The sequence below is a fragment of the Oryzias latipes genome, chromosome 23, assembly GCF_002234675.1.
Source record: "Oryzias latipes chromosome 23, ASM223467v1".
Lineage (NCBI taxonomy): Eukaryota > Metazoa > Chordata > Actinopteri > Beloniformes > Adrianichthyidae > Oryzias > Oryzias latipes.
The window spans coordinates 3,719,042-3,739,084 of record NC_019881.2 but is presented as its reverse complement, the minus strand read 5'-3'; the positions used below and the strand labels follow the sequence as shown (position 1 = coordinate 3,739,084).

The window sequence follows — 20,043 nt, the reverse complement described above, 5'->3', positions numbered from 1 at the left end:
GTCCATCTTATGGAATGGTAACGACCGGAGACAGGTAGGTTTGCCCTCTCTGGGTGGGTGGACTGTTCCTGCCCCAGGCGGAGGAGTTTAAATATCTTTGGGTCCAGAGCGTGAGATTGACAGGCGGATCAGAGCGGCGTCCGTAGTTATGCGGCCGCTGTACCGGTCCGTTGTGGTGAAGAGAGAGCTGAGCCAGAAAGCAGTGCTCTCAATTTACCGGTCGAGTCATGACCGAAAGAACGAGGTCCCGAAAACGAGCGGTGGAAATTAGCTTCCCCGTCGGGGGGGCTGGACGCTCCCTCAGAGATCGGGGGAGGAGGCCCGGGACGCCTTCCTGGAGAGGTGCTCCAGGCATGTCCCATTGGGCGGGGGCCGGGGAAGACCCCGGACACGCTGGAGAGACTACGTCTCTCAGCTGGCCTGGAAACGCCTCAGGGGCCCCCCCCCAGAGGAGCTGGGGGGAAATCTGGGCATCTTTGAATAGACCACTAGACGGACGAGTGTCAGAAAATAAAACGAGTTTTATGATGTACCAGTTTGTAGACAAAGATGGCTTCAGTCCACAACCGTGAAGCCAGTGATCAAAACAATCGTGAATTTTGTCGGACAACTCTAAATTTGTGTGTTTGTAAAATGTTTGACTAGAGAAAATACAAGATTTAAAATAATGTATTTATATTACTTAGAAAATATACCGGGTATATATAATAGTATTCTGCAGATAACCCTCAAGTTGAGACCCATACTGTTGAAAATGGGGCAAAAAAGACATGACATATTTTTGGCTGCCATCTTTAAAAAAAAAAATGGCCACAATTTTGGATTTTTGCTTTTCTTTAGGGTTGATCCTAAGGTACATCCATGGAGAGACCTGTGTTTGTTTTAGTGATGTGTGGCAGGAAAAGATCCAGTCTGGATCGACCCACTAAGACCACAGAATACATTTATTGTAATCATGTTCCAGTAAATACCTTAGTTTCTGTCCTCTTTCTTGATTTTAAATAATGATTTGGGGAAAGCTACCATTTGTCTAGAAGCGGTTTTCTTTTTTCGAGAGATTAAATTTCTGCATTGTTTTAGGAACGATGAATACATTTCCCACCAACAAAACAAACAATAAACCAGTCTCAGCGCACAAACCCTTAGTTCTTCATCAGAGCGTGGCGTCTGAGCCGGCACCGCCGTTTACCTGCTTGTTCTGTTTTGAAATGCTTAGATGAAAGTTCCGGGTCGGATCCACTCGCCCCCATGATCACCTGGAAGGACTTCCAGAGACTGATGCCGTGGGAGATCGTCATCCTGGTGGGGGGAGGCTACGCGCTGGCAGCCGGCTGCAAGGTAAAACAGACGTCAGTCCTCGTCTGACAGACAGAACGTCACTCTGGCGGCTTTGACGTCAACAAGCAGGCCTTACCGGCACAAAGCGAAGGCTAAAATCCCAGTCCCGTTAAACCAAACCCAAACGTGCATCACAGCACTTTTAGATCTGGTTCTGTTGGGTTTTGATTAGACACAAAGATTAGAACGGGGGTAAAAAAATAAATAAAGAGGAAAATGAATCTCACTGCCATTGTGCTGCATTCCCTGGAATCACGTCTGCGTTGCAGCAACTCACAACAACTGAATCTTAAGAAAATAAAAAGACAATAAAAGAACCAGGAATAAAAATAATTGTGCAGGGGGGGCGAACAAGTTTGACACCAAGAGCCAAAGTTTTTAACTGTGCGAGTCAAAGAGCCACACCACACATTGACCTGCCAAGACGTACACACAAACATGCAATTAAAGCCGTATTAGTTACGGCACACTCCATAACACACTCCTCTCCCTACAACACAACAGCAAGTCTTGTACTTGTGTTTATTTCAAGGAAAGTGTCCACCCTCAATACACACATCAAATGCAGCTTAGCCAGAGTTAACACAGCGACTACCTGGACGTCAGACACCCCCACCACACACACACAGACACCTCTTTCTCATCTCATATATACACACACACAATCTCTTTCTCTCTCTCACTCTTTCCTCTGCCTCTCTCTGACACACACTACTACTCTGTGACGTGCAGTGAGGTTGATGGCTGGTGAGGCACCGACTCCTTTGAAGTCAGATTTACAATGATAAAAACTGAATATTTTACCATTTATCCAACAGCATTTAACTGGTAATTCTTTGTATCTCATCAACAGTCCTCTTTTAATGACCCTAACACCAACAAATCCACAAACATCTGGACAGAGCATCCTTCTGGTGTCTGAGTGATTCATATTTACAATAAACACATTCAGTACATTGCATTTCTGTTGTGTGTAGCATAAATTTATTTTAATCTTCAGTAAAAATAATGTTTTTTTCATGATTTTTTTTATTTATAACTTAATGATTGAGTTTTAGCATTAAAAGCAGATAATTGATGAAATGTGAAAATATATCAGCGACTCAGCTTGTTCATTGCTGCAGAGGGGAAACAAGCAATGAGCTGCTAGTTAGCTGTATTGGAGAGCTGTGCATTCGACATTTAAGGCTGTTTATGTAAACATATACACAAACATCCCCCCCCGGTCGCCACTCTATTCACACAGGTATGGCAAGCCAGTTTAACATTTAAAAGCTATACTGGATGTGTGTTGCAGATATCTTTATTTGAGTTTTGCCTAGTCAAAAAGAACATTTCAGATATCCGCAACTATATTCTTCCGATCCGTAATTGTAATTTCAGATATCCTCAAAGAAATTATTCCTAGGACAAATGACATCACTTTCACCATTCATTTGTATCGGGTTTACAATTACAGATATCTACAATTCAGTTGCAGATATCCACTTCATGAATTATGGATATCTGTAACTGAATTGTAGATATCTGTAATTCCAGTTTCAGATATCTACAATTTCATTCTTACTAGTCAAAACTCAAGTTAAAGATATCTTGAATTCAAGTCACTTCCAGATATCTACATGTTCCTTTTCAGATATCTTGAATTAGAGTTTTGACTAGGCGAAATAGTAACCAAAATATCTGTATGCAAATTGTCAGGTCCGCATCGCACTTTAGGGGAGGAGCAGAGCGTGTTGTTCTAATCATTCAAATCGCACCTGCTAACTTGTAATTAGCACTGATTAGCACCATGTCGGAGCAGTACGACGGGGTTTTAGGGCTAGTTTACAAATTTTTTTTTGTTTTCTTGAATTCCAACTTTTATCTCGTAAATTTAGGAGATAAGTCTTGTGGAGTTTGTGTGTGTGTGCTGAGATGGGGGTGAGCACGGAGCGGAGGTGTGTGCGTTGATACTGTGTGCGTTGATACGGAGGACGGAGCACCGTAATAAAAAGAAGGTGTCCCCCTCCCAGAATAACTGTTTTGGAGTCGTTCTTAATCCGCACTGGAGGTTTAGGGTTCCGATCAGGAAAGTGAACCCCGAAGGAGAATCGCCTTCGGCGGAGGAAATCTCCCCTGCGCTTCTGACCACGGTCGGAAAGAGCGAAAAGAAAAGAGAAAAACACCAAAGTTTTCCGTTTATCGGAGCCTAGCTTGAAGATGAAATGTGTGGAGCCTTTGGTGAAGCTTTATTTCCGGATAGCTTTAAAACAAAGGGATTCTGAACCTTTTGGCCACTCAAAATCAGATTATTGTCAGTGGAGCGGGCTTTCCGGGGTTCGGTGTCGGTAAAGCGGAGTTTTATCTGTTAAATAAGGAGCTCAGAGACACGTTTGGGTGTAGAGGACCGCTGCAGCCTTTATTTTCCTTTTCATTCACATATCCTGAAGTTCATCTGTCACCTTATGTCATGAACCTGTCATCCTAACACCAATGCGGAAGTAAACAGTGTTACATCCACCTCTCCTCCAGATGAAGTGTCCCGATCCAACATAAAACAATTAAGGAGGATTGAAAATAGTCTGTTATATTAGCATTACAACGTTGAAAATGCCAAAAAAAAAGGTGCTCCTCCTCGGACGGAAGCGTCACAGAAACGTAGAGATCGGGTCTTTAATGGAGGAAGAAAGGATTCAGGTGGACATCTGCAGGGATACCAACGGCTTCAATGGGGTGCAGAGATCCTGCAAACCACCCATCAATGAATAAAACATTAATAAATCATAAATCAAACTAACGAGCTTCCAAACATTTAGAACGTTATCAATAAACATTCAGCTCACCTGTTCAACAAAGTTTAGTCGGTCTGCTCTGCTGCTGTGTGGCGTTCACCTGCTGCTGCACTGAATGCTCACTTCCACTTAATCTCTTAAATTTACGAGTTTTTCCTCATAAATTTACGACTTAAAATCTTGTAATTTTACTTTTTTTGGTGGGCATAAATCTCCGTCGTAGAGCAGCTAGCGGGCGAAGCGATTTTTAATCGTCTTTTTAATGCTGCAGCCCGTGCAAGACAGGAGGAGCTAGTGATGATGACGTTTGAGATATCTTTAACTTTCATTCTGCCAAGGCAAAACTGAATTACAGACATCTGCAATTGTCATTTAAGATGTGTGACGAGTTGAATGTCGTTTCAATGACGTCATTACAGATATCTATAATTCAGTTTTGCCTAGTCAAAACTGAATTATAGATATCTCTATCGGTCGTTTCGACTAGTCACAATTACGTTACAGATATCTTGGATTACAATTCCAACTATCCAAAATGTAATTACGACTAGTCAGAAATACGTCGGTGATATCTACAATGTTAATTCGGGATAGTCAAACTCAGCTTTTAAATGTTAAAATGGCCTGCCATACACAGGCATGCTCAGTCAGGTGTGTTTGCACTTTGAAAAGCTCCAACTTGTTCATAAAGGAGTCATTTTGTGTCAGATGATCAGGAAAAGTTTTTCATTTTCTCCGGGATACGTTAAGTTCTTTTCTGCCATGAACAATGGTACTGCTTCCAAAAGCTCATAATAATAAACACAGTGCCATTCCATTCAGTAAAAAAGGAAGAATCTTCCCATTCTTCCAGAAACGTCATGTGTTTCTCTTTATACTCTGAATTTCGCCATTTTGTCCATGAGGGTAACAGTCTGCACGCACATCAAATGTTTAGTTATTTTCTCCAACATTGGGCGTAACCCGCACAAATGAGGTTGGAGGTAACATATGTGTCGGGAGCAGCATCAAAACACACACACTGCCAATTACTTACATTATTATTTATTTTTAATGTCCTCTGATGGATTTGAGTGTAGTTTAAGTAGGAAAATTATGAAATGAGGCACAGTTTATTGTTTATTGTAATATCTCTACACAACAGCAGAGAGAGAGACGCCAACATAAAGGCAGATTGCATAACCACCTTTCCAGCGTCAATGTCCATTTCATTGAGCATGCCCACAATCAGCCAAACAGCATGGATCTGAATTCTGCTCATAGCCCCCTCACTCATGGTGAGGAACCTTACACCCACAATTCTCCACTTCCCATGAGTCTTAGGGGCTGAAGGCGGGGCGAGCCCCCGGGTCGTCCCAATATGATGAGACGCAAAGAGCCGCATCTTTATCGGCCGAGAGCCGCGTGTTCGCCACCCCTGCCTTAGTGACTCGAATATTTCTCAAATTAAGAACTCTTGGTGAGACGGTTTTTCTTACCCCGTGGGTAGATTTCTTATATTTATTTAAAGAAGAAAAATATAATTTGACTTGTTTTTGCAGCGTTCTAAAGTGACAAAAATGACTTGAAGAAAAATATGTTCTTCTCAAAACAAGTTAAAATATAGAATACAAGACGGGTTTGTTGACTAGTAGATTTTGTCTTAAGGTTTTTTTTAAATAAGTTGTGATGTTCTGTTTAGTTTTAGACTAAATTAAATCTGGAAATGATCAATAAACAGTCATTAATCATTGCATATATATCTTCAAACAAGCATGTTTTGCTTCAGTTTTCTATATTTTGTAATTATTTAAATTTTCCCTCAAGTCTATCCTAGTTTAAGCTCCGCAACAGACCAACTATTTTAATTCTAGAGCAGAATCATCTTAAACGACACATTTTAAAATACATTTGTCTTAGAAATGATATGGGACTTGTACGCTGCAAAACAGGCCTTTTAGGAAAAAGTCCAAACATTTGACAAAAATGCTGTTAATTAATAAAAGATAATATGAGTCGAAAAATGGTCTCATCAAGAACTTGGAAAAAAAAAGATCTAGTCTCTTAAACATGTTTTATGAAACTTTGATTATTCAAACTTTCTTGATCAGATTGATATTCAGAAAAAAGACATTTTTACTTTTGTAATATTCAGTTTTTGAAGTGTAAGTCAAACCCAACTTTCCAGTTTTCCTAAATAAAGCAAGTCTGTTTCTTGACATTCACTAATAAAACTTCTGCTTGGAAATATTTAGTAAAGTGGAAAACACTAGTTTCATTAGAGATTTTACTTAAAATAAGAAGTCTTAGGATCAAAGGACTCAAGATTTTATTGTCTTAAAAGAAGTTGTTTGTTCTGTTTTTTTCTCTCGGTTCTTTTGTTCCATTTTCTTAAAGAAGATTTTGCAGAAGTACCTTTATTTTAACTGATATCTGTGATTTGATGGAGATTTTGAACAATGTATACATAAAACAAATAAAGTTTGGGGGGAAAAAAGTTGTTACACATTAATGAAAAGTTGTGATAAGAGTTTCTTAAATCAAGTGTAATAAGAAGTTGAAATTAGACTCAAATTTTGCCTTTTTTTGGCAGTGTTTGAAAACAAATTCAACCTTTTACATGTGAACGAGTGAAATTCTACTAAACAACATTAAGCTGTTGTGTTCATTTGACTTTAGTGCAGAATTCCCACAAATCTAACACAAAAATGTACCACGGATGTGCGATTATATTCAAAACATTTACCCTAAAGTTCAGTGTTGGCATCGATTTAAACCCTGCCGGTCATGGACCCAGTTGAAGGCGTGTCTGCTCCGCCAGCAGAGGGCGCTGTCCCCGTGGCGTTCACTCACCTGTGTTGGTCCTCTGCAGGTGTCGGGCCTGTCGATGTGGATCGGCAGACAGCTGGAGCCCATGAGCGGCCTCCCCCCCTGGGCCGTCACCCTGCTGGCCTGCCTGCTGGTGTCGGCGGTCACGGAGTTCGCCTCCAACCCGGCGACTCTCACCGTCTTCCTGCCCATCCTGTCTGCACTGGTACGACCCGCGTTCTCGGTCACGACACGCACGCCGCGGTCCACGCTCTGAATCCGTTCACTGAGGTGGCGGTGATTGCTGGATAGTAACCAAAACGCCACATACCCAGAGCAGCTATGACATTTTGTATTTATTCAGAGAGGCGCACCTTTATGGGATGGAGCTGTCATGAGGACGGCTGACGTTAGAGCACAGAGACCCAGCTCTGTGAAGGGATCGGACCCTCTGGGGTCACCAAAGGTTATTCGTTTTACTAATGTGTTGCAAGTATTATGGCCAGCAACACATTTTCTGATAAAGTCCATCCTAACAGAATTATGGGTAAATTTAGACACACTTTGGACAGGTTTCATGGAGTCAACGTTTGTACTGAAAAACCTTCCTTTTAAAAATACAATCATGGATCAGGGAGCCGTCTCTCTTACTCATAATACTCATTTATTTTCATTTATATAGATTTATTCGGCTCATTTTGATGTAAATGCGGACGTGTTGAATTAATTCCCCCTAATTTGGTCTGTTATTATACATATTCCATATGCTTGACTGTATTTTCATTGTTAGACATTTTTATTTAAAATGTCTCTTTTCATGATTTCAAATGTCTTTGCACTATATTTTCAAAATCATTATTTTTAAACATCTTTGTGAGGATTTGAACCTTTAATCAAAATGCTTTTATTCTGAAATTGTTGCTGGTATACTGATCTTTTATTACACTTTCAAATGACACTTTAATATTTCTGCTCTATTGGGAAATGTTCTAATAATTAACGTGTCTCTCCTCATAGTCTCCACTTTAAAATTGTTGTGATGCATTTAAATCAGGAGTTTTGAGTTGTAGATCAGAAAAAACCTTCAATCATTCCAAATGTTTTCCTTTTTTTTGTCAAACTTCTGACTTTGACCTTAGATTTGACAAAGATTCAGTTGTGAAAATGAAATCTGAGGATGTTTTGCTATTTTCAAAGTATTTTCTGCTGTGGACCAGCTGGTTTTTTTACATCGTCTCTGTTGGCAAACTTTTATTTTGAAATGGTTTTCATGGAAAGCGCCACGTTTCCTCTCCTGGGGGGTCTTCCTTCAGCCTTTGCCCTCTTTGTGTTTCTTTGTTTTGATCATCCGGGCTCTGCTCCGTGTTTTTTCTTCCCTCCATCATCCAGTCGGAGACCCTCCTCATCAACCCGCTCCACACTCTCATCCCGTCCACCATGTGCGTGTCCTTCGGGGTCATGCTCCCGGTGGGGAACCCCCCCAACGCCATCGTCTTCAGCTACGGCCACGTGAAGATCAGCGACATGGTACGTGCCGCACCGACCCCCCCCCCCTGCCCCCCGCGCCACCGTCCCCGCCGCCTGAACCGCCCCCCTTTTTCTTCTTCTTCTGCAGGTGAAAGCCGGCTTCGGGGTCAACCTGATCGGCGTGGCGGTGGTGATGCTGGCCATCACCACCTGGGGGGTCCCCCTCTTTAACCTGACCGAGTTCCCCGTCTGGGCCATGGCCCGCAACGTCACCGGGAGCTTATAACCGCCTGGGATTTAGGCGGGGAAGGGGGGGTGACGGCTAAACGACAGGAAGGACAGGAAACATCCGTCCTGTTGCTGAGCGACACCGGAGGAACCGGTGGCGGGTTTTTAGGACGGCTGCGGAGCAAACACACACACACAGGTTCGAATCCCAATGAATCTTTCGTGACAATCCAAGATCTTTTCCTGTCTTTTCTGCGCCAGGATTCCGTTTTCAGCAGATCCTCAGAGGACCTGGAGCCTCAGGAAGCTTTTCCTCTGCTTTTATTGTGAAGGTCATGCCGCTGTGTTCAGAGAACCTGTGATCAGTGCAGACCCAAAAACTGAAGGGTTTTCCACGGACAGAACCGAACCGTGGGCTCAAATCAGGATCGGCTTAAAGTCAACGTTTTAAACTCCTAAGGACGCTTTGGAAACTTATAAGAAATGTTTAAATCAAATAAAAATATCATGTTTTTTCAGCTTTTCTTTCCTTCACGTTCAGTTTTCAATTTACAGTTTTAATTCAGAGATTTTCTTTTTGGAGTTGAAACTATGAAGCCCGATGGTCATGAGTGACAACAGGGGACATGGTGACGTCATCGTGTCGCATTCAGGTCAACTCCAAAATGTCTGAAATAAGAGCCGTCAATCAAGTGAAGAGGGACATATTTAAACAACACAGCAGCTGCGTCTCATTCTGACACTACAAAATGTATTTTGTTAAATCAAGTTGAATATTTTTAAATGTACACATTTAAGTTAAAATATTTCTCAGAAATTTGAAGTGTTTTTTCAAATTTTACATTTTTACTTTGAGTTCACAAAATTGTGTGTTTTACATTTTTCAATATTTCTTATAAGTTTACAAACTATTTTCTTAAAAAACTTTCCGTCTGTCTTTTTGTCGGTTTTTCTTCATCCGGTCCTGATTTGACCCTCGTACCGATTTGTTTTCCCGCTCAATCCGTTCCTTTTCCTGTCTTGCTGCCATCAGTAGAAATCGTGCCGTCTCTACATTTTTGAAAGATTCCAGCTTCCAGACGAAACGCCGCAGTAAAGACGCCGCCGTAGGAACCTCTGGAATTCAGCCCCGACTGCTGGAATGTAAAAGATGTACTTTATATTTTTACACAAGGTCAACCGTTAGAGTGATTCTTTTTTTTTATAATATAGAAATTCATGGATGTTTGTAATTTATTCTCTTCTGCTGCCGTCTCCTTCGTCCAGCCGGGTGGTACGGCGGTGACCTTTGACCCAGAGGCTATGTTTCTCTGTAAATACGCACAAGTGTGTGACATAAAGTCTTTTCTTTGATGAGATGTACGGCTATAATTGTGACTTCTGCTACGTTCGTATTCAGAGTGACGAAGATTTCAACAATAAAAACAATCCAACCCTCCGACTGGATCGCTTTATTCCCAAACTCTTGGGGGTTTTTGGGGCTGATCGAGTCCCTTCGACTGATCTCTGACGTGATCCGTCACTGTTGCCGTGGAAACAGCAGCTGAAAACACTTAGACGGGACTCCCTCTGTCCTCCTCCTCCTCATCTGGACGCGTTAGGACTTCTCCCGAGGACCTTCAGCGGGGGTGAAGCCTTCGGTCTGAATCCTCTCCTTGTACTTCAGGAAGTCCCTCCTCTTGCTGAAGTACCTCACCTGTCGGGGCGGAGGCGCGGACACAGAAAAGGTGAGCCCCCCTGCCGCCCGGAGACGAGGAAGAGGCGCTGGACTCACCCACTGAGCGGGACATTTGTCCTGGAAGTGGCTCTGCTGCTTCTGGCAGGCCTCGGCGCTGTCGTGGTTGTCGTCCAAGCACTTCCACAGGAGATCCCTGGCGTCCCAGCAGACGCGCCGCTCTGCGGAGTTTGGAGCCGTCATCCCTTCATGTCAATACAGGAGAAACGGGTCCTTTAAACCACTTCAGGGGTCATTAAGTTCTAGTTATATGAACCGGATATGATCAATAGTAGGCCTGGACAATAAATCCTAAATGTATCATTGCGATGTACGCACATCGCAAAAGACGAGAATTCCAATAAATGGTTTCCTTAAATGTGTTAAAACAATCTTCTAGCAGCTTAAAGTATTTAACCAATCAAATAAATCCATTTATGCATTTGACCAATCAGATGTTGGATGTTGGATGTTGGAGGGTTCAATTATGTTGACTATTTAAATTGTAGGAGTCAAATGGAAATGATGTATTTGGTGGTTCTGCTATTTGTTCATGTGTCGCAAGTTACATCATTGCAATATTGATCACTAATATCACGAGTTTTCCTCAGAATGCAGCCCTAATAAATATTAAAAAAAGTAATTAAAGTGGTTAAGGAAAGCACAGTAGGGCCTGGAATACTTGGGTTTGCGTCGTCCCACTCCTTTTATTTTTTTAAAACTTCACATTTTACGGACTTAGTGTGTCGTGTATAGATCTATAAGTGCAAATATGTCTATGATTTAGAGTAACTAATGGCATCATCTACACGTGTATTTGTGTGCATGCTTTGATTACTGCTTTGCACACTCTTGGCATACTCTTGATGAGCTTCTAGAGGTAGTCACCTGAAATGTTTTTCACTTCACAGGTGTGCCTTTGTCAGGTTTAACAAGTGTGATTTCAATCTGGTCACTTCCAGTCTAGATTATTGTAATTCCCTCCTCTTTGGTCTCCCTCAAAAGACCCTCAATAAGCTCCAACTGGTCCAGAACTCAGCGGCCCGCATCATCTCCAGAACCCCCCCCCCCCCCCCCCCCCCTTCAGTCATATCACCCCGGTTCTCCTTAAGCTTCCCAGAACCTCCAGAATCCAATTCAAGCTCCTCCCCCTTCACCTTTAAGGCCCTCCATAACCTGGCTCCTCCGTATCTTTCCGACCTCATTCATATCCAAACCCCCCCCTCTCGTTTTCCTCGCTCCTCCTCCTCTGTTCAGCTCTTTGTTCCTCCGGCAGGACTTGTTACCATGGAAACCCGAGCCTTTAGATCAGGGGTCGGGAACCTTTTTGGCCAAGAGAGCCATAAACGCCACATATTTTTAAATGTAATTTCGAAAGAGCCATAGGTTAATGTAGTATCACTTTACCACAGTGAGGCACGGAGACTTAACCTCTTTTAAGGTTCTTTATTCTGGTTACTGCAGACCGCGACAAACGCCGTACAGTAAATTCAGCAACTCCTGAATCTCTCCCGCAGAGACAAGAGCGCTTCTCCCAACTTTATATTCACTCACTGCCGCGTCAGCCCTCCCATTTCCCTTATTCGGCCCATAGCTGAACCCCATTGGTCCAAACTACCTAACAACAGGCTGAGCGACAGAACTGAGAGCCAATCAGATCTCTGCTTGATCGATGCGTTCAATGAACTCCAGAACTTCTAACGCGGCCCAACAGCCATCCAACTCAGACCGCAACAATATGTTTAAAACTAAATATACAAGTGAATGTGTGCATTTGATGTAATTTCAACATTTTTAAAGTACAATAAGTCTGTGGATTATTTTTAATAACATTTTTATGCTGTTGCTGATAAATGGTGAGTATTTCTCGTGGTAGTTTTGCTGATGGTCTAGTCTGGTTGATACGTGGTGAGTTTCTGCTTCATGCAGGCGTTGAGACTTTAAACGTCATCGTAGGTCTGAATGTTCTGTAGATGTGAGACAGACTGATCACATGCAGACCTGGAGCCAAACACACACACACACGCTGCAGTGAGTGACGGGCAGCAGGTTTTACGTTTTTACAATCCCTGTGTGGTTCACCTTACTGGCCGTCCCCCCCATCTGCTTTCTTCCTCTAACATCCTGTCCCCGTAGTTTTAGGCACGTCTATTCACAGGTTTCCGGCTGGTACAAACTCTGTGAAATAATAGATAATAGTAAACTGATAGTGCTGGCAGAGATTTTGTTCTCCAAGCACCGCTACTACTGCGCGCCTCTGGCATCGCATCGCGCCAGACAAGGACTGGTCTAATGAAAAAAAAAAGTATAATTAAAGATTTGTCTGCGAGCCACATGTGACCATCAAAAGAGCCATATATGGCTCGCGAGCCATAGGTTCCCGACCCCTGCTTTAGATGCTCGGATTCCAAACTCTGGAATTCCCTCCTGATCTCCGTAACATAGACTCTCTACCAACTTTCAAATCAAAACTCAAAACTTATGTTTATTTCTACCTTTTTCATCTTGATTCACTATTGATTTTTTGTCTATTTTTATTTACTGTAATTTTAGTGTTTATTTTTAACATTTTTGTGTACAGTGTCCTCGGGTTTCTTGAAAGGCGCTTTTAAATAAAATGGATTATTCTTTTTATTATTAATAACTTAGGCTGCTATTAACTTAAGTCTCCAGATCATGATACTACCACCACCAGCACTATAAGGGTGGGAGGATCATGGTTTGAGTTTTCTTCAAGCTACACGCTTTATTTTATGTTAAACAATGATTACGCATTAGCATCAATTAAATCAATTTTTAAAAAATTATTCCGTTTATTTATATTCACAGCAATCCTAATTAGCGCAATTGAATCATTTTAACGTTTCCTAATCTCTACCTCAAGGATGTTTTAGAAAGGATTTTTCAGTAACAACATACTAAGATAATTAAGGTAATATCAATATTTGGAACCTGTGTTTTAATCTCAAATTTCCAAAACTAAACTCTTATTTCTTGCTATTTAAACGCTACAAATGCCCACAGGTGTAAACACTCGCATTTCTGCGCAGCTGTCATTTATAAATGCCATTACTCACCGCCGGAAATGATCAAAAAGCAGCGATTGTTTGGTTTTTGTCACCGACGAGCCATAAAAACAAAACTCTAAAGGGATTTCTGTGTGAAAAACTAACAAAAATAAAATCCCTTTTGTAACGTTTCTCTTAGGAAAGTGAAGGACGACAGCAGCGCAGCGGAATCACTTCCGCGTCGCCTTTTGATGACGCAGAAAGGCAGTGACTAAAACACACCAGGAGGGGGCGACATTGCACAAGAAAAACACACGGAGGCACGACGAGCCACGAAATGGATTTTGGGGATGAAAAAAAAATATGTGTGAATAAAATACGGTAAACAAACAAACAAATAAAAACAACAAAACATATTTTTACTATCATATATGACAATAAATTACTTAATGTGGATAGACTATGATAGTCTGCCAAAATAAAATGACATTACGGTGGAAGCTTGTGTTCATTTAGTGTCATAATGAAAGCAAGAACTTATTAGACATTACCTTATTTTAACCAATAAACAGTTAAAACATTCATTAAAAAGTACCATCTGTTTGTTTGCAAGTGTCAATAACAGATTTCCATGATCAGGGGGGTATTCCAGGGGGGTATTCCAGGAAGCATGTTTAAACTACCCTGACTTTAACCCTGAACTCTGGCTGAAATCTGCCTGAACTTGCTTACTCTGGGTATGTGGGTTCCAAAAGACCGGATATTACGCTCCACTTGGTAACCCTGGGTTAATGCGCGTGCACGGCCAGTATAAAGGCATTCAAAATGGATCACCGATATCCAGAGTCACCATGGAAACGCGTGGAGAAACAAAGAGAGCGTTATACTTCAGTGAGGCGGAGTCTGAGATTTTAATGGCAGCGAATGAAGATCAAACGTCCATCAAAAAAGTAACACGGCTGCATCAGCAAAAGAAAGAGTTTCTGCTTGGAGAAAAAGTAAACGCACAAGTTTCTGATCTTATTACCAATTACATTGTGATTTATGTGAATACAAATAAAACTTAAATGAATTGATTCAATTGGTAACAAGTAGTTGAGTTAAATGTATTCAACCCAATTTCTCATGTCTATCCAACTCAATAATTGTTTACACACCTTGCTTCATAATTATTTATCATGACTGACTGTAACTTCAGTTCTTCCATACTGTTGCACTAATGGTGGTAAATAAACTCATCATCCTCTCCCTTCCTCATGGAGGAGAAAGAATTAAATATAACAGGGTAAAATAACTTGGCAAAACACAGTAAAACAGCTACAACTAAACATATTTAGACAAAAAACCTACACTTGTACCAAAATCCGTCCAGACAGTAAAAGGGAATGGTATCCCACAATTCCTTGCGGTGCCGATCTAACAGCAGCACCAAAGTTACACCTACTTAATTGAATTAATTTGAATGAAAGTAAAATAAATGTCTGGTAACTACGTGTCATTTTTAAGTTGATTGAACTCCAAAAAATTATTTCTTAACTGAAGCAAATAATTAAGTTAGATCAAAGTATAAAGTTTATCTTTCCAACATCCATATGTGGTCTTATCACCCTCTCATGGTGGAAAAAGTATTATCTGAGCTTTTTCATCCACTAAATCATCTTCTAATGGACACGCCATGCTGCTTCACCTCTCTGAAAACAAACTAACCTTCAACTAAACCTGCTCCAGACCAGGTTATGTTCAGAGCATGAGTTGCTATGGTAACTTGACATACCCTGAAACATACCTTCAATTTCTGGAACCGAAAGCTGAGGTTATCCACTTCCTTAGCCTCAAACTTACTATGGGAGCTAGCATAACCTGCTTTCTGGAATACCTCCCTGGTCACATGTTTTTATTTTCTTTACCTTGATTTAGTCCTTGGGAGCCGGTTTAGCTCGTGCTCGTTTGCGGCACCTTCCGTCTGTGAAACCAGGGTTCGACTCCGGGCTGCTCCCTGTTCCCTTCTCTACTTCTGTGCCGGTCCCAAACCTGGTTGCTTTGAGAGGGTTACGTCAGGAAGGGCATCCGGCGTAAAACATTGCCAAGTTTACCGTGCGACTCGTTCGCTGTGGCGACCCCTGATGGGAAAAGCCGAAAGAGAAACAACAACCTTGATTTAGTCCTTGAAGGACTAAAACTGGTGCTGAACCCTTGTAACCCTCTCATACCAGACAGTTGACTGAAGCCTGAAATGTAGAGGTGTGACCAAATGTCCATCTGTTCACTGTGAGCCACCTTTGCTTCTTAAAAATGTCCAAAACCAGAACGTGTGAGCTGAGTTCTCCTCTCTGCTCCGTTTCTTAGGTTTGTGAGTAGAGGATTAGCATATGACCCACTCAAAACATGAGATATAGGGATATTACGGAGGCTTAGGAGGATGCACGCTCACTTCCAGAGCAAAATGTTAGCAGCACATCTACAGAGCGTCACCGATTGGATTTCCAGGGCAACACACTCGTGTGAAAGGGAACGAGGCAACGTTGACCAAAATTCTGTGTGGATTTAACGTTTTCAGAACGATTTTTAATTTTAGTACCACTATGTTTGTAAAAAGACCTAAAAGATGGACTGAAGAACTACAGCCGAAATAAGAAATGATTCACCAATGGTACTAATGAAAACATAGATATGTTCTTAATTGTGAACACCACAGTGGTCATGGACTCCGTCCGTCCGTCTTCAGAACCATTTGAGTCACAGGGATGCTGGAGCCTATCCCAGCTACTGTTGGCTGAAGGTGTAGTACACCCTGAAAAAGTTGTGACCAGCTCCATGACAGCTTTAAATCTCCAGAAGAACAACGTATATTACGAATCAACGCTTTAATTTTGAAAAGTAATTGTGGGATTTAAAGATACAGTTGTACTTAGAGGAACATAGCGAGTGCAGGCCATAGTCTTGTTGAGATGAAGGTCAGAGGGAGTAGAATCTAGCTTCACCCTCCATGGGGCCTTTAAGAAAAGTTTACACCTGTGTGCCCACCCTGTTAGGAAAACAAGCCAGTTAAACCAAAGGGTACTTTTGAATCTGAAAAGAATCAACGAACCTCGTTTGTGAAATGTCGCAGTACATATTTTAATTGAATGTCTTTCTTTTTTTATACCAGGATTGTCCAAACTTGATTTAAGTTGTTTGACCTTCTTGTGTTTCTGTTTTTTTTAATGCAGCAGTCTCCTAAAAACTGCACTTATGAACTTAAAGCAAAGTTTGTTTCCTTTTGAAGTGTTTGAGGAGCAGCTGGAAGAGAAAAAATCAGCCAAGGAGCAGGCAAAAAGAAGGGCAGGAGATGGTTATTTTGGATGCTGTGACAAACACAAATGATGGAGTAAATGCTTTTTTAAAGAGGCCAAATCTGTGATGAAGAAACTACACTGGGCGGGCTCTGAGCTCTCAGCAACAGGGAGGGGAAGGGGGGGTGGGGTTGCTCCACACCAATGGCCCTGCCAACAATTAAAGCTCTGCAGAAACTTTGCCCTAAAAAAACACACAGATGCTTTTATTTTGGATAAAAAAATGGCATTATCGTAATTTAAAGACTACCGGGAACGCTTTTACAATATCTCAAAATATGATTGAAGTGGGACTTTATTTTTTTGGATTGCATTGTCATAATGAGGAGGACAGAATTAGTGAAAAATGTGTTTTCAAGGGAAAAAAACTACCCCCTAATGCACAAAATATTCTGTTGTCTTAAATTAGACCAAGATTCATTGCATTGACGAATGAAACTTCTGAAGTTGATGGCAAATGTCATCTTGGCAGGATATGAAACGACCAAATCCCGGCCTTTTTAAAAGTAGACGATTCAATTAAATCTCTTGAATATCAGATCATAGTCCAGTTTGAAACACTTTAATTTTATGAAACGTTTATAAAGCATATGTACTTTCAGTGTTTTGAAGGAAATGTTATTACAATGTATTAAAAAAATTGAAAATAGTTGTGTTTATATTTGTTGCAAAGTTAGGATTAGGAGAACTTGTTATTTCATCATTTACATGAGTATCTATTTATGTATGTTAGGACTGCACAATGTGAGGAAAACCCGTGATGTGCGATATTAGTGATCAATATTGGGATGACGATATAACTTGCGATAAATAAACGAATAGCAAAACAACCAAAAACATAATTTCACTGCAACAGTGTAATTTAAACAAGAGTCAACCCTAGTCTACCTAGGAGGTGAGCATCTAACACAAAAGAACTCCATCCAATTAGTCAACAACGTGAAGGGTCCATCCAATGGGTCAAATGCATAAAGGGATTCATTTGATTCGTTCAACACTTCAAGCTGCGATGAGATTGTTTTAGCACATTTAAGGTAAACGTTTATTGCATATTGCTGTATTTTGCGATATGCATATTGCACAGCTTGATATTGCGACAAGCGATACATTTGCCATATATTGTGCAGGCCTTATGTATGCATACATGCATGTATGTATGTATGTATGTATGTATGTATGTATGTATGTATGTTTTTGATTTGATTTGATTTGAAATGGTTTATTTCAAGCAATTAAGTAGAAATAATACACAACAGCAATATAATCATCAGTTATACATTCATACAGTAACTAATCAAACTTAGGATAATTAGACATATTACTAAATATTGCTTGAAAGGGAGTGGAAGGAAGCGAACTTATATAATCCCACCCCGTTATACTATAACCATTTTATTACATGATTTATCAATATCCGGTTCCCAGTTTTTATCAGACAGAATTAAAAATCATAAGATATCGATAAAGCACATGACAAAGATGAATTACTTAAGTATTACGTCAAAAATAACTATTTTAGAAATCAACATGGCAAATGCAGATCAGTTATCTGAAATATATGCAGATTATGTTACTTATTAAAGCCATTCATATGAATAAAAAATAATACTATATCAGTAAAATAGACACAACACTGTTTCAGGAATTTTCATAGCAAAATTTCATCAAGTATCAAAAGTTAAAAACATGTCCAAAATTATGCTACATTAGGAAAGATTTTTGAATCAATTTATCAATTTAGATAATAATTTTGGAAAAAGTGAAGTAATATCATTAAAAGTCAATCAATTTAACAATTTTCAATAAGTGATTAATCATTTGTTTTACTTTTTAAAATATTTTTTTGTGTTTTTTTTTTATTATAAAGTAATGCTGTAGGGGAAAAGTAAAAAGGGTCCATAACTGTCGAATTGTCCATGGTTGGTATTTCTTCTTTTACTGATAACAGCTGATCTCCTGGGTTCAAAACAGAGTTAATATTTCTCTTCCATGTTATTTCTGCAGACATTAGATTCAGGTCCATATCCTTCTTCAGCTGATATCAGCGACAGTGAAAGTTGAGGTCAAGTTGTCTGTATGTATGTACGCATGTACGCATGTATGTATGTATGTATGTATGTATGTATGTATGTATGTCTGTCTGTCTGTCTGTCTGTCTGTCTGTCTGTCTGTCTGTCTGTATGTCTGTATGTATGTATGCACGCATGTACACATGTATGTATGTATGTATGTATGTATGTATGTATGTATGTATGTATGTATGTATGTATGTATGTATGTATGTATGTATGTATGTATGCATGCATGCACGCATGTACACATGTATGTATGTATGTATGTATGTATGTATGTATGTATGTATGTATGTATGTATGTATGTATGTATGTATGTATGTCTGCATGTATGTACATATGTATGTATGTATGTACGTATGTATGTATGTATGTATGTCTGCATGTATGTACATATGTATGTCTGTATGTATGTATGCACGCATGTACACATGTATGTATGTATGTATGTATGTATGTATGTATGTATGTATGTATGTATGTATGTATGTATGTCTGCATGCATGCATGCATGTACACATGTATGTATGTATGTATGTATGTATGTATGTATGTATGTATGTATGTATGTATGTATGTATGTATGTATGTATGTATGTATGTATGTATGTCTGCATGTATGTACATATGTATGTATGTATGTATGTATGTATGTATGTATGTATGTATGTATGTATGTATGTATGTATGTATGTATGTATGTATGTATGTATGTATGTATGTATGTATGTATGTCTGCATGTATGTACATATGTATGTATGTATGTATGTATGTATGTATGTATGTATGTATGTATGTCTGCATGTATGTACATATGTATGTATGTATGTATGTATGTATGTATGTCTGCATGTGTGTCTGTATGTATGTATGCATGCACGCATGTATGTATGTATGTATGTATGTATGTATGTATGTATGTATGTATGTATGTATGTATGTATGTATGTATGTATGTATGTATGTATGTCTGTCTGTCTGTCTGTCTGTCTGTCTGTCTGTCTGTCTGTCTGTCTGTATGTATGTATGCACGCATGTACACATGTATGTATGTATGTATGTATGTATGTATGTATGTATGTATGTATGTATGTATGTCTGTCTGCATGCATGCACGCATGTACACATGTATGTATGTATGTATGTATGTATGTATGTATGTATGTATGTATGTATGTATGTATGTATGTATGTATGCATGTATGTACATATGTATGTATGTATGTATGTATGTATGTATGTATGTATGTATGTATGCACGCATGTACACATGTATGTATGTATGTATATATGTATGCACGCATGTACACATGTATGTATG

At 40.0% G+C, this 20,043-nt stretch overlaps 2 protein-coding genes across 3 annotated transcripts in view; one reads left to right on the top strand and one right to left on the bottom strand.

The window, feature by feature from the left end:
• The window catches only part of slc13a4 (solute carrier family 13 member 4), a 63,169-nt gene extending 53,134 nt beyond the window's left edge, over nt 1-10,035 (top strand). The window contains exons 15-18 of the mRNA XM_023952358.1: nt 1,217-1,338; nt 6,964-7,125; nt 8,289-8,426; nt 8,515-10,035. Of these exons, the coding sequence (XP_023808126.1) occupies nt 1,217-1,338; nt 6,964-7,125; nt 8,289-8,426; nt 8,515-8,652 (560 nt within the window). The 3' untranslated portion in view covers nt 8,653-10,035. The remainder of the gene's footprint in view (nt 1-1,216; nt 1,339-6,963; nt 7,126-8,288; nt 8,427-8,514) is intronic.
• LOC101169596 (cytochrome c oxidase assembly factor 6 homolog) lies at nt 9,789-13,584 on the bottom strand. 2 transcript variants are annotated; one of them, XM_020700553.2, is made up of 4 exons: nt 13,386-13,584; nt 12,391-12,486; nt 10,369-10,514; nt 9,789-10,290 (listed from the first exon to the last, which is right to left on the bottom strand). In XM_020700553.2, the coding sequence occupies exons 3-4, from the start codon at nt 10,510-10,512 to the stop codon at nt 10,192-10,194; spliced, it is 243 nt and encodes an 80-aa protein (XP_020556212.1). In that variant the 5' UTR covers nt 10,513-10,514; nt 12,391-12,486; nt 13,386-13,584; the 3' UTR covers nt 9,789-10,191. The 2 variants fall into 2 exon arrangements, with proteins under 2 accessions (XP_020556212.1, XP_004067509.1); XM_004067461.4 differs by lacking the exon at nt 12,391-12,486 and having other exon boundaries at nt 13,386-13,581.
• Nucleotides 13,585-20,043: the final 6,459 nt, after the last annotated feature.